Genomic DNA, 15,072 nt, shown 5'->3' with positions numbered 1-15,072 from the left:
AATCAGCAATATTTTAAAATTTATACGATGTTTAATAGGGAGCCATTGCAGTGTTGACAGAACCGGGCTAATATGGTCGTACTTCCTGGTTCTGGTAAGAACTATAGCGGCTGCGTTTTGAACTAGCTGAAGTTTGTTTATTAAGCGTGCAGGGCAATCACCCAGTAGAGCATTACAATAATCTAGCCTTGATGTCATGAACGCATTAACTAGTTGTTCCGCATTTGTCAATGAGAGCATATGACGTAATTTAGATATATTTTTAAGATGGAAAAATGCGGTTTTACAGACACTAGACACGTGACTTTCAAATGAAAGATTGGTATCAAAGAGCACACCCAGGTTCCTAACTGACGACGAAGACTTAACAGAGCAGCCATCAAGTGTTAGACGGTATTCTAGGTTATTACGTGTGGAAGTTTTTTGTCCAATAATTAGAATCTCTGTTTTTTCAGAATTTAGTAGTAGGAAATTACTAGTCATCCAATTTTTGATATCAACTATGCATTCCGATAATTTCGTGAATTGGTGAGTTTCGTTAGGTTTGGAAGAAATATACAGCTGAGTATCATCAGCATAACAGTGAAAGCTAATTCCATGTTTCCTAATGATATCTCCTAAAGGTAGCATGTACAGAGTGAACAGCAGCGGTCCTAGTACTGAGCCTTGTGGTACGCCATACTGAACTTGTGATCGATAAGACATCTCTTCATTTACTGCTACAAACTGGTAGCGGTCAGATAAATATGATTTAAACCATGCTAATGCAATTCCACTAATGCCAACATAGTTTTCTAGTCTATTTAAGAGAATGTTGTGGTCAATGGTGTCAAATGCAGCACTAAGATCAAGTAACACTAATAGAGAGATACAACCACGATCGGATGATAAGAGCAAATCATTTGTGACTCTAATGAGAGCTGTCTCAGTGCTATGGTGCGGTCTAAATCCTGACTGGAAATCCTCGCAGATACCATTTCTTTCAAGAAAGGAACACAGTTGTGAGGATACTGCCTTTTCTAGTATCTTTGAAAGAAAAGGTAGATTTGAGATCGGCCTGTAATTGACTAATTCTGTAGGATCAAGTTGCGTTTTTTTAACAAGCGGTTTAATCATAGCCAGCTTAAAGGTTTTTGGTACGTATCCTTGAGACAAAGACGAATTAATGATGTTAAGAAGAGGATCTATGACTTCTGGAAGCATCTCTTTCAGTAGTTTAGTCGGTATAGGGTCTAACATAGATGTTGTCGATTTAGATGAATTAACGAGTTTGCAAAATTCTTCCTCTCCTATGGCAACAAATTAATAAAATTTTACCTCAGGGAGACTATAATGCACTCCCTGATGTGATGCTGTAGTAGACGGTTGCATAGTTATAATTTTCTCCCTAATATTATCAATCTTATAAGTGAAGAAGTTCATAAAGTCATTACTGCTGTATTTCGTGGAAACTTCTGGGCTTGAAGCTTTCTTTTTCGTTAGTGTAGCCACTTTTTCAAATAAATACCTTGGATTATGTTTATTTTCTTTTAATAGGGTTGAAAAATAAGCAGATCTAGCAGCTTTTAAAGCCTCTCTGTAAGCAATCGAGCTCTCCTTCCATGAAATCCGAAATACCTCTAGTTTTGTTTTCTTCCAGTTGCGCTCCATTTTTCTGGCTGCTCTCTTAAGTGTCCGGGTGTGCTCGTTGTACCACGGCGTTGAACTATTTTCTTTAATCTTCTTTAAGCGCAACGGAGCAACTGTGTCTAAAGTGCTGGAAAGGAGAGAGTTAAAAGTTTCTGTTGCAATATCAAGTTCTTCTAAGCTATCTGGGATGCTGAGACGATGAAACTGATTAGGAAGATTATTGATAAAGCAATCTTTAGTGGCAGAAGTGATAGGTCTAACATACTTGTAACACGGAGTTGGCTTTGCAGCCTTGGCTAAATGTAATTTACATGAGACTAGATAATGATCTGAGATGTCGTCGCTCTGCTGCAGAATTTCAACAGCATCAACATTGATTCCATGTGATAATATTACATCTAGAGTATGATTACGACAATGAGTAGGTCCTGACACGTGTTGTCTAACTCCAATAGAGTTAAGAATGTCTTAAAATGCCAATCCCATTGCATCTTTTCCATTATCTACATGTATTAAATCACCAACAATTAGGACTTTATCTGCAGTCAATACTAATTCTGATAGAAAGTCAGCAAATTCTTTGATAAAATCTTTATGGTGCCCTGGTGGCCTGTATACAGTTGCCAGCAGAATTCTCAAACTTGATTTATCATTTACATTATATATTTTTACATTAAGCACCAACACTTCAAAAGAAGTATATTTAAAACTAGATTTTTAAGTGGTTTTGAAAATATTACTATAAATTACAGCAACACCTCCCCCTTTGCCTTTCAGGCGAGGTTCATGTTTATAACAGTAATCATGGGGGACTCATTTAAAGTAATGTAATCGTCTGGTTTTAGCCAGGTTTCTGTCATAAACAGCTCATCTAGGTTATAATCTGAAATCATATCATTAACTATGAGCGCTTTTGAAGTAAGGGATAGAATATTCAGCAACCCAAGCTTTATTGTTTGCTCATCTGTATTATATCTATTTTTTATTTGTTGAATATCAATTACATTTTTAATCTTAGATCGGTTTGGACATTTTTTGGATTTCCAAATTCGGGGAACAGACACAGTCTCTATATGATGATATCTAGGTGAAAGAGGCTCTATGTGATGGGATTTATCTGACCTTGGTGACGCGAGGCCGCTAGCAGACGGTCGGTTTAGCCAGTTTGTCTGCTTCAGACTACCGACTGCTCTCTGCTTATGTAATCCGAATGAAATGTGCATTTCTCTCTGGCACGTCTACTTCGAAGATCGCGAGTCAGCATAGCGAGTCACCACAGGAATCCTTGTGATATATTCAGTTTGTGCTGGTCTGACTTAAATAAAATAGTGTTTAAAAATTACTTTGTGTTTAAGTCAGTTTTGTGTTTGTGTAGACCATAACGCATAAAAGAACATTAATGGGAACATTAAAGAATGTTTTTTTTAAAATAACTAAAAATTTACTTTTAACAGTAATGCATTACTTTTTGGTGTAAGTAATCAACAAAGTAATTGAGTTACTTTTTGAATGAAGTAACTAGTACCTGTAACTAGTTACTATATCTTAGTAACTAGCACAACACTGTAAATGAGTTTAGTTACAAATCTTGTGAAATGGCGCACACTGTGTTCCAGATGAACGTTATAAGCAACCCAAACTCACAGCATGCTGATGCAGGAGGAGTTGGGGAAACCCGAGACGCGCTCCACGCATTTAAAAGATAACAGTTCAACTATGAAACACAAACCTCGTCCGACTTGTTGCGATCCCAAATGCACATATCGAACACTTAAACAATCCGCACATGCAGAGACTGAGTTTGCGTCGAGCAGCGTTTACTGTGAACAGATGCTGAGGTACTTTTAACATGTAATCTGCACACATGTAAATAATTAAAGCATCGTGCTTCTCTGTAAAAAAAACCAGCACATATATTTATTTAACTGAATCACAGCCGATTTCACAATAGCACTATGCTATATTATGATTTTAAATGGACACGGGTAAATTGCAATTGAGGATTTTTTAAAATCGAGTACTGGACTTTAATCGAGGAATCTTTATAGCCCTAGTTCAAACATATTTGGCTAAATTCAACCAGTATTTCCACTTGCCATTGTGTAGTGTTTACTACAGTAAAGTGGAGTGGATCAGGTATTCAGAGCTGGAGTGAGTGAGTGGAGGCGGGGCTAATTCGCATATGCATTGATCCGTTTATACTAAATGAAGCAAGGGTATCGATTTTGTTTTTTTGTATTTTTTTATTGCAGAAATAGATACAGAAAGTTTACAAAATACACGTATCGACCAAAAAACTAAAACAAAACACAGATAAACAACAATATATGAATAGATGTGGAGAAAAAAAAACATTAAAAAAAGAAAAGAAAGACCCTATAATTTGAAATGTATATCCTTTGGGGGTGTTGAGTGTTTTAAGGTGTTCAGTAATTTAACATATTTTACCCTTTCTCTCGTGACCCCACTCTCCTCTCCTCCCAATCCTCCAAACAATAACAATGATAATCAAGTAATACGGTTTTATGATTAATATGGCTATATGTGCACGGTGTGCCTCCCAAAGGGCCGGTCCTGCCCAGAAGTATGTCATTTTGGTGATCAAACATGAGTCTTAAGGGATAAAATGATTGACTACAGCTACAGGGGGACTTTAATTTATACAGTGAAGACTATGCAGTGTTATTTTACTTCCAGCTAGAACCTTCTTTTTCCTCATATATTATTCTGCACTGAGTCCATTATCATATGTTGAGGTGCTAGTTAAATGCCAGTCTCGTATGGGCACTGCCCTCTTTCACCCACACCTATGCCAGGCTGGTCTTTGTGTGGCAAATTACACTCCTCCGTGCCCACCCACTTTCCAGACACTTACACACACACACACACACACACACACACACACACACACACACACACACACACACACACACACATAGAGAGAGAGAGCAAATGCTGTCTCGCCTTTTTAAATGCAAATGCCACCGTACTTGGAAGGTAGCCAGGAAGTGTCGCTATAGAAACTGTGGGACTTGACAGCGGTCTGCAAGGATTTTTTCTCTCAGTGTGAATCGGAGCCTTGTGAATGTCTTGGATTACTCCGCCGTCCCACAGATGAAAAGATTTGTGTTAATGTGACTTTAAGTCCCTGAACAAACACATTCAGCGCATTCAATCTCCCACATCAGTTGATTCCTTCTTGAATCAAATCTTGAATGTAGCTCGTTTAGCTGCCCCCCCCCCCCCCCCCCCCCCAAACCAATGGTACTAGCTAACAAGATATTTTAACTAACTGATTGCTCTTTTTCTACTCTGTTTAGTAACGTTTTGCACGTACATGTATGCAGATCGACCTCAGAAAGTTAAATACTGCTGGGAAAATAATACGGCAGTAACAGTAGTGGGCAATATAAGGGCATTCTAGGGTTAAAATAATCCAGTTTGAAAACACATGAATCTTTTCTGTTTCTATTTGCGACAACAAAAGCAGTAGGTTTATAACTAGTCTTGAAGGTCTTTTTTTTTTTTACTTAAAAAATACTAGAAATTATTACATTCCAACCGAATATGTATTTTTATAGTCATAAAACTTGAATGTAAAAACAAAATTGTAAAGCAGTCATTACTACAGTCTTCAGTCAGTGACACAGGATCCTTCAGAAATCAGTCTAATATGCTGATATGGTGCTTAAAAAAAAATATGCTGATTTTGCGTATTGGTGCTTAAACAAATCTTACTGACCCCAAACTTTTGAACACAGGGTTCATTAAAGTGCTTGAAGTACTTGAATTTTTGAAATTTAAGTCCTGGAAAACCCTTGAAAACAGCCATTTTTTTATGAAAAGGTGCTTAAATTATATAAAGACAATATATGTGAAATTAGTGTTTAATTTTATCGATAAAACAATCTTTTCAAGCAAAATTAACGCTGAAGCCGGTCTGATATTAGTAATATCAGTGTGATATTACTCATAAATATCCAAGTATATGATACAGCTTTCATTCTTCAGGTATATTAATATCATATATACAAAATCAGTTTGAATAAGGAAAGCTTTTTTAGAATTTGAAACATAATAGAGATGTTATTTGATAAGTGAGATCTCTGATTGTAGTCCTTGAAAACCAAAAGTAGTGCTTTGAAAGTCCTGGAATTTTATTTTACAATATCTGTACAAACCCTGTGAACAGTTGTGTAGCTAAAATGCTTAATTGTTAAAACATTGTTTTGTTTTATTTGTTGCTGGTTAGTTTGAGTTTGACGTAGGCTTATACTGTGTCCTTGAACTCTTTGACATTCAGAAAGTGTGTTTTTATCTCCATTAGTTGAAGGGTGAAACAGAGGAGTCCTCACAACAGCAGGGCAGACTGAACGAGGTCATCCGAGCCCTTACACAGGTTATAATTCATGCATTTGGCATTCATGAAAATGTATATACTGGAAGTGAAACAATGGTTTGAATGAAGTTAAGTTCTCATGCTATCCTCTGCACTAGATCATCACCTTCTCAGGAACAATAGGTCTGCAGTCTAACGGAGCATGTCTGCTGGGACACCTGCATCTGGCCCAGATGTGCAGCAGCCACAGTCGAACCGCAGGTGAGACTACAATTATTCACAGTAACCTTAGTCATCTGAGGGGTTTTTATTTACAGTGTAAATTATTACTATTATTATTGTTGTTGTTGTTGTTGTTGTTGTTGATGATGATAGTAATAATAATGAACTACTTTTAATAAAATGTGAAAGTATTTTTTAAATTAATAATGGCATTATATTTGTTAATAATAATAATATTAAAATACATTTAAAATTAAAAATGTTCAGTCTTTTTATTCAAAACAAAACAATATTTATACAGTAAAATATTAATATTAAGTGATCAATGTTGTTGTTGATAATTAAATGATCTTAATAGATTTTTTTATGATTAAATAATTACAATTATTAATCTCGTTGTCGTGAAAATCTAGCTTTTAATGTTGTTTATTTGTCTATGTGGTGTTTTTAATATGAGTGATCGTCAACGAGTGGATCTCTGAGCTGGTGTGAGTGAGTGGAGGCGGGGCTAATTATATTCATAGAACCACGTTTACGAAATGAGGGAAGGGCGTAGAGTTACGTTCAAGCTATTTTATGGCATGAAGACATTTTTTTCCAAGGAAAAAACATTTAAAGTAGTCATTTCGGTGATCAAAGATGAGTTTTTAAGTGATAAAATAATTGACTATAGTGTATAATAAAATTAATAATGACACGTTGTTAATAAAAATAACAATAGTTTTAGGGCTGCCCAATATATCGTTTTAGCATCGATATCGCGATGTGTGCATGCGCGTTAGTCACATCACCAGGGTAGGATTGCACCAGCCGTTCGTAAGTTCTTTCTTAAATTGGAACGTAAAGTCCACACTAGAGGCTTAGTAACTACTAGCTAGTTTGTAACTAACTCTGTACTATATTCCGTTGCACCATTCGTTCGTAAGGCAGAACGTAGCTAGTAGGTCGTAAGCTCTCCGTAAAGTAATGCGTAGTCGCACATTATGACGTTTAGCCTCGATGAACCAGTAGCAGCCTTCAAATACGTGAGCAGAAGTTGTGTTGAATTGCCGTGAATTTCAGTTTATCCTTCATTCTAACAACTTTTACCTCAAGTTACTAACGGTAAAAATAAGTTTCCATTAAATACGATACTTGATCATAACTTAAGTGTTTTTATATGTAAATAACATTCAGAATCTGTATTTGAAATGGAATAAGCATCAATAAATAAATATTGATACAAAAAACATAAGATATTAGTACGTTTATGGATTATGACTGATATTTGACATGCACAACATGGACCGATGCACACAGCGGCGCTGTTTAGGACGGGTTGGTGTTAAAGAGCCGCTAACAAAGTTATCTTTCCACATAATGTTCTCTCTCTTAAAATGTAAGCGAGTGTAAATGTCAGCATTATCATATATGTCTAAAGAATTGAAGTATGTCAGGTAAAAGAAGAGCTTATTGATGCAGTTTAGTCTGTCTGATATATTATTCGAACCGTTACTCCTGATCGGAGGCAGCCGTAAATATTTAGTTGGAACGTAGAGTTACGTTTAAACTAAGTTTAATGGTGCAACTTAAAAATAATTAGTAGTTCGTAAGTTGTAACTTAGTTCCCATTTACGTCAAAACTAGGCTAAAGTTGTAACTTAAGCACAGCTGGTGCAACCGGCCCCAGGTGTGCAATGTCGAGTATAGGCAACTTAGTTGATACGTGATCCATACGGACCAGGCACCATGATTCTAAACGCATGTGATTCACGGATTCATTGAAAAGTTTAACCATCATAGAGCAAAAGTTTATCATTTGCACTTTTTAGGTCCTGTCAGTTTAATCATTCAAGCCATTTTAAACCATTTGAGGGCAAGAAGACGCCAAAGAGAGCTCTATTCAATACTCGCGCGCTGTTTTCTGTGTACACACACAAAGCTGAATTCAGTTCTCTTCCACATATATTTGTGTGTGAATGGACACATGCACGTAAAATTGTCAAAATGCCCATGTCGGCGTGTATCCTCGTAAACAAAGTGGATACTATGGCTTAAGTCCACGTAAACAATTGAGAAGGAAAACAGATTTGTATCATCATTTTGAATCTGTGTATTTGGTCTTAAAGTGACAGCAGCCTAAAATACCCACAGTCATTAATGTTAATCAAACAAAGAAATACAAAGAGAAAATCACTTTTGTAGCTTTAACAAAGATTAATTATATACAGTGAAGACTATGCAGTGTTATTTTTTTGTTTGATTATTTAATATCTGTAGCTAAATACTGTTGGATTTACCTGAAAAACTTAAAGCACTTTTTATTTCATTTGTAAATTTGTTCTATTGTATTTATCTATCCTTGTGACTTGTTTATTATTTTCTATGCAGATTCACTCCCCTACAAAATCACCCTAATCATTCTTGAATGATTAATTCTTTCCAAATTGAGCCATTCAATTAAGCCATTCAAAACTGTTTTCATATCGCAATATATATATATATATATATATATATATATATATATTTTTTTTTTTTTAGTACTACTATTATATATATGTATTATATATATATATATATTTTTTTTAGTACTACTACGATTTTTAGTACTACTAATATATAGGGCTGCACGAAATTGGAAAACTGACATTGTGATCTTTTATTCTATATATACATATATATGTATTATATATATATATATTTTTTTTTAGTACTACTACGATTTTTAGTACTACTAATATATAGGGCTGCACGAAATTGGAAAACTGACATTGTGATCTTTTATTCTATATATACATATATATATATATATATATATATATATATATATATATATATATATATATACATATATATATACAGGTCCTTTTAAAAAAATTAGCATATTGTGATAAAGTTCATTATTTTCCATAATGTAATGATAAAAATGTAACTTTCATATATTTTACATTCATTTCACACCAACTGAAATATTTCAGGTCTTTTATTGTTTTAAAACTGATGATTTCGGCATACAGCTCATGAAAACCCAAAATACCTATCTAAAAAAATTAGCATATTTCATCCGACCAATAAAAGAAGTGTTTTTAATACAAAAAAATTCAACCTTCAAATAATTATGTTCAGTTATGCACTCAATACTTGGTCGGGAATCCTTTTGCAGAAATGACTGCTTCAATGCGGCGTGGCATGGAGGCAATCAGCCTGTGGCACTGCTGAGGTGTTATGGAGGCCCAGGATGCTTCGATAGCGGCCTTAAGCTCATCCAGAGTGTTGGGTCTTGCGTCTCTCAACTTTCTCTTCACAATATCCCACAGATTCTCTATGGGGTTCAGGTCAGGAGAGTTGGCAGGCCAATTGAGCACAGTAATACCATGGTCAGTAAACCATTTACCAGTGGTTTTGGCATTGTGAGCAGGTGCCAGGTCGTGCTGAAAAATGAAATCTTCATCTCCATAAAGCTTTTCAGCAGATGGAAGCATGAAGTGCTCCAAAATCTCCCGATAGCTAGCTGCATTGACCCTGCCCTTGATAAAACACAGTGCACTAACTCCAGCAGCTGACTGTGGGTACTTGACACTGGAATTCAGGCATTTTGGCATTTCCTTCTACCCAGTCTTCCTCCAGACTCTGGCACCTTGATTTCCGAATGACATGCAAAATTTGCTTTCATCCGAAAAAAGTACTTTGGATCACTGAGCAACAGTCCAGTGCTGCTTCTCTGTAGCCCAGGTCAGGCGCTTCTGCCGCTGTTTCTGGTTCAAAAGTGGCTTGACCTGGGGAATGCGGCACCTGTAGCCCAGCAGTCAGGTCGGCAGTCTTACCCATGATTGCGGTTTTGAGTAATGAAACCGGCTGGGAGTTTTTAAAAGCCTCAGGAATCTTTTGCAGGTGTTTAGAGTTAATTAGTTGATTCAGATGATTAGGTTGATAGCTCGTTTAGAGACCCTTTTCATGATATGCTAATTTTTTGAGATAGGAATTTTGGGTTTTCATGAGCTGTATGCCAAAATCATCAGTATTAAAACAATAAAAGACCTGAAATATTTCAGTTGGTGTGCAATGAATCTAAAATATATGAAAGTTTAATTTTTATCATTACATTATGGAAAATAATGAACTTTATCACAATATGCTAATTTTTTGAGAAGGACCTGTATATATATATATGTATATATAGAATAAAAGATCACAATGTCAGTTTTTCCAATTTCGTGCAGCTCTATATATTAGTAGTACTAAAAATCGTTTATAAAACATGAAATATATTAATATTATCATTTTTACTACTACCACTAAATAATAATAGCTAAATAATAAAAATAACCAAACACAAACAAATGTATACTGTATAAATGGAAGAAGACCAATAAAACCTACTTCTCCATCTCTCTTTAACAGTTCCTCAGGACTTTGGTTATCTCCCTGAGAAAAGTGTCATCCGAGCGAGTGTAGACTTCATCACTGAAGCAGGAAGGAAAGGTAACACTCTATCTAATGCTGTCTAATAAAAAAAGCTCTCTGTTGAATACTAATGCTTTGACTGTCCAGGGCCTGAGTCCACGGCACCACACCTAGTGAAGACGGTTCTGGCAGCTTTAGGCTCGGTTGGTGGAAGCTTCCAGTATCCTCCAGTCAACTGGAGCGCCATCCTCTCTCCGCTGATGAGACTCGGCTTCGGTCAGCTTCCTCTTAGTCATCATCTTGAATTAGTGTTGTATAGGAAATGCCTGGTGAGAAATAGTTTTGAAGTGTTCACCTGTGCCTGCCGTAGGTGAGGAGGTGCAGCATCAGTGTTTAGAGTTGGCTGCCAGTCAGGCCCAGTCCTCCCAGAGTGCCTCACTCTTCCTCGGCATCTGGCTTGTGCCTCCCCTGGTTCACAGCCTCAGTGTGAGTGTTTGTTTCTTTCTATGTGTAATAGATGTTCGAGGTTTCACCATGCAGATTATTGTGGTGGTTTTTTTTATACCATAAATGGCTAGTTTTAGATGTGCAAGCCCTGCTAATATGTGCTTCAGAAAGTTTGTGGAAATGTATGATGTTGAAGTAATTTCTTTTAAATATTTTTTGGTCCCACTTTATATTAAGGGGCTTTAAGTACTATGTACTTACATCAATAAAATAAGTACAAAGAGGCTATTGAGGTGTGATACGGGTAAGGTTAGTGACAGGTGTGGTGGTATGGGTATCTTTAAGGGTGGGTTATGGTGTAAGGGAAGGGTCAACAGTATAATTACAAATGTAATTACATAAATTTATTAAAGCTGTAATTACATGCAGGTATTTTCAAAATATAAGTACAATGTAAAAAAAAATTTACACAATATGTCCATTGTATCAAATTATTAATTTCAATGTAAGTACATAGCACTTAAAGCCACTTTACTATGCCGTACTATGCGGCAAGTTCTAGGAACACGTTAAAATATAATAAATAAATAAATACTGAAATAATAAGGTTGTTAAATGCAGAGTAATGTTAATAAATAAATGAATGTTTTTTGCCATAAACGAGCAGTCCTACATGACGGCGAGTTTTGCACGTACATATTTCTGCTCTTATTTTATTTAGAAAATGTATACATTTTGTTCCTGGGGGCTATATGTAGAATTAAGAAACCCCTGTTATTAGCGACACCGGTGGCCGTTAAGTGAACTGCAGCCAGTAACTCACTGCTCGTGTTCACACTCGTGCACACGTAACATACAAGAGACTGAACGAGATCCCTGATATTCCTGCGGTGAAGTTCTAATCTCTTTTCTTTGCATGACACATTCATTGAAATTTCAGTGCAGAATAGCTCTTTCTGCATTATCATGAACATTGAATAAGCATTGTGTCATTAAACAGAAGGCTCTTGGGAACGCGTAAACATTGCATCCTTTGGATTTTTATGTGAAGGACTAGGTTTTGCTAGGAAAATCAAGTCTACAAGGCTTTGATAGACAACGCAGGACGTCTTGTTTTTCAAGCGAATAATACATGACAATTCTTACTTATAGTCCCTTTAATTCCATAATTTTTCCAATTTGTAATATACATTAGCTGTTATGTTGAGTGTATCTTTTAAGGATGCTGAAAAGTGAAGTAGTTATTAGTATCTAATTTTCTGTAAGTAGTTCATCATGGTTTTGCGGCTTGTAAATGTCTCTCTGTCTCTTGTCTATCCCCTGGACCCTCCACAGCTCCGCACCAGGGCTTATCTGTACGAGTGCCTGAGCTCCTGGATGAAGCATGTGGCTGAAGACAAACTGCAGGTGTTTGTGGACAGTCTGGCGGTGCAGCAGTTTGAGCCCAACACACGTGCTCAGCGCTTGCCCCTGTGCCTGTCCATCCTGCGTGGCCTGTCCAAAGCCATGGCGATCCCCAACCCGGCCCAAAACTGCTGGACCGCCCTGTGCTCTGCCACTGAAAAGATCTATAACCTCTTATCTGATCAAATACCGGTATGTTCTGGCAGTTACCTAAAGGTCGTGACACACCAAGCCAATGGTCAGCCCAGGGTTTGCATTGCGTCGGCACTAGTCGGACCCCTATAGACAGTTATTTCCTTACACGCGCACAAGCTAGTTAGCAGTCGCCTGCAGTCTTAGCGGTGTTCAAGCGCAGCTTTTTGGCCGAGACGCAGCTGACATGACGCGACAACATTGTCAGCTTTCGTCGCTTCTAGTTCTTTTACGTTGGCTTGGTGTGTCACAGCCTTAATGGAAGATGTTATAGTCAAACGTGTTCATTAAGCATTGAACGCAGAGTCCTGCTGCTGTACAGTCATATTTTTGGGGTTTTTTGTGTTGGTCTGTAGGCTGGTGAAGTGGAACTCTATGAAGAGATGTGTTCGTGTCTGTCTGAACTGAGTGACACTGAGGTAGACCGCATAATCAAAGTCACTGAGGTAAAATATAACTAATGTTTGTGATTTATAGATTTACAAATCTGATCTAATCTTTATAAATGTTCATCATGATATGTAGTCATAATGCCTTGCGTCAGGGTAATGAAGACATTTTTTTCATTGTGCAAGCTCAAGATGCGTATAAAATGACATCGAATGGTTAATAATGAAGAGAAGACTGAATAACCAAATTAAATGCTTTTTCTTGGTCACACCACCTCATGAGGGTCATTTTAAGGGTCATTCCACGAAAAGTGTGTCTCTGGTTTTTCATTAACATGTAAATTGTGACTTTAACTGGGACAACTAATGCCAGCAGCAATTATAGAGTGCAACAGTCTGGAAGTAAAAACTCATTTTCTCATAACTTATAAACCTTTAAAAGTAGACCTACTGTGAGCTACGAGGTTGTTAATTGATGGTATTTGGTCCTGTTAAATAGGTCAGCCCGCATTTTTCACCTTATTTTTAAAATAATCGTGTTCAACTCTTTCCCAGCCAGTGTTTTATTTAAAGTTGCCAGCCACCACCAGCATTTTTTCTATAATTTTCACAAAATTTTCATGGCCCCCAGAAAATGTTTGTGTATGAATATCTGAACATACTATATATATATATATATATATATATATATATATATATTAGTGCTGTCAAACGATTAAAATATTTAATCGCGATTAATCGCATTAATGTCATAGTTAACTCGCGATTAATCGCATTTAATCGCACATTTTTATCTATTCTAAATGTCTCTTGATTTCTTTTTGTCCCATTATTTTTTCTCATTTTAATGCTCTTATTAACATGGAAAAGTGGATCGGCTTGCTTTGTGCAAATGTTTTTTATTGAAAACAACATTGGCATATATTGTGTTCAATTTCACACTAAAACATTCTTACTTGGAGCAAATAATCTCTCACACAATGTAACACTGTCCATCAATAAAAGGGTGAAAGAAATACTGACGAGGTCCTGATATTGACGAGGGGGCGGAGAATTCGCATCAGCTGTGTGTGTGTGTGTGTGTGTGTGTGTGTGTGTGTGTGTGTGTGTGTTTGGCCATCATCAAGTGGTATTTCAGACTGGACGTGCTGCGATGATGATAGCTCAGTTCACAACGACAAAACACACAGATCACTTTGGTCTCGTCAATGGAACCATTTGGCAACTTTTTAAAAGTAAACGTTCCATTCAGAATCTTATTGGCATCCATTTCGGTGTCTCGCGCTCGTCATCCACTCAAAACTGGACGTTTTGAACGTTCCTATAACATTCAGAAATAACGTTTTTATAACTTAATGGGAACGTTATGAAAACGTTCTTATAACCTAAAATTGTTAGCTGGGGAAGAGGAGAGATTCGCGATTGCACTGAACACGTTTTAAGTGCAGGCACATATTGTCCTAGCGAGCCCAGAGAAAATTCTAACAAGAGCAGCGTGTATCTGAGAGCGCGCGACTCGAGCAGAGAGATTCGTGCTCGGCACATTATATTCCACGCGCGAGCAGAGAGATTCGCGCTCGCGCATCCGGCTCGCAAGCCCAAACAAGTGTGTGCGGCGTGCCTGTTGTTTTGTTTCCGGTCTAGCTAGATCAGCTTGCGCTTTCAAAACGTCCATGCCGCGTCCTATTGCAAAAGCATGTGAAAAAAAACTACAAAGTTTGCTAGGCCAAAAAGACCGTTAATCGCGCGATAAAAAAATTAACGCCGTTAAAATGGGTTTGCGTTAACGCCGTTAATAACGCGTTTAACTGACAGCCCATATATATATAAAAGAGCCTCCTCTTTTAAACAAAACAAAAACTTTAATTCTAGCTTAATCCATCATTTTTATCAACACTTGTTGAAACACTTGGTAAGTTTCATAAAAAAAGCTGAGAAAATCATGTTTTTGTCAAAGACTGCATCCAGATTGGATTCAGAATGATGATTGGTTGACTTTTCATTCAGTAACACTAGGTGCTTTTGATTTATATGTTTATGATCGTGTTATTTTACATACGCATCTGC

The 15,072-nt window shown here is 36.8% G+C and overlaps 1 protein-coding gene across 2 annotated transcripts in view; it reads left to right on the top strand.

The window, feature by feature from the left end:
- focad (focadhesin) overlaps window positions 1-15,072 on the top strand; it is an 80,977-nt gene that overhangs the window by 56,834 nt on the left and 9,071 nt on the right. For both annotated transcript variants that reach the window (XM_077227824.1, XM_077227825.1), the window contains 7 exons: window positions 5,957-6,028; window positions 6,127-6,229; window positions 10,571-10,651; window positions 10,721-10,849; window positions 10,944-11,059; window positions 12,356-12,616; window positions 12,973-13,062. In XM_077227824.1, the coding sequence (XP_077083939.1) occupies window positions 5,957-6,028; window positions 6,127-6,229; window positions 10,571-10,651; window positions 10,721-10,849; window positions 10,944-11,059; window positions 12,356-12,616; window positions 12,973-13,062 (852 nt within the window). The remainder of the gene's footprint in view (window positions 1-5,956; window positions 6,029-6,126; window positions 6,230-10,570; window positions 10,652-10,720; window positions 10,850-10,943; window positions 11,060-12,355; window positions 12,617-12,972; window positions 13,063-15,072) is intronic.

The sequence above is a fragment of the Siphateles boraxobius genome, unplaced genomic scaffold, assembly GCF_051911475.1.
Source record: "Siphateles boraxobius isolate OS27281-9 unplaced genomic scaffold, OSU_SipBor_1 130, whole genome shotgun sequence".
Lineage (NCBI taxonomy): Eukaryota > Metazoa > Chordata > Actinopteri > Cypriniformes > Leuciscidae > Siphateles > Siphateles boraxobius.
The sequence above is the reverse complement of the archived record's forward strand: the minus strand, read 5'-3'. Positions and strand labels throughout refer to the sequence as shown.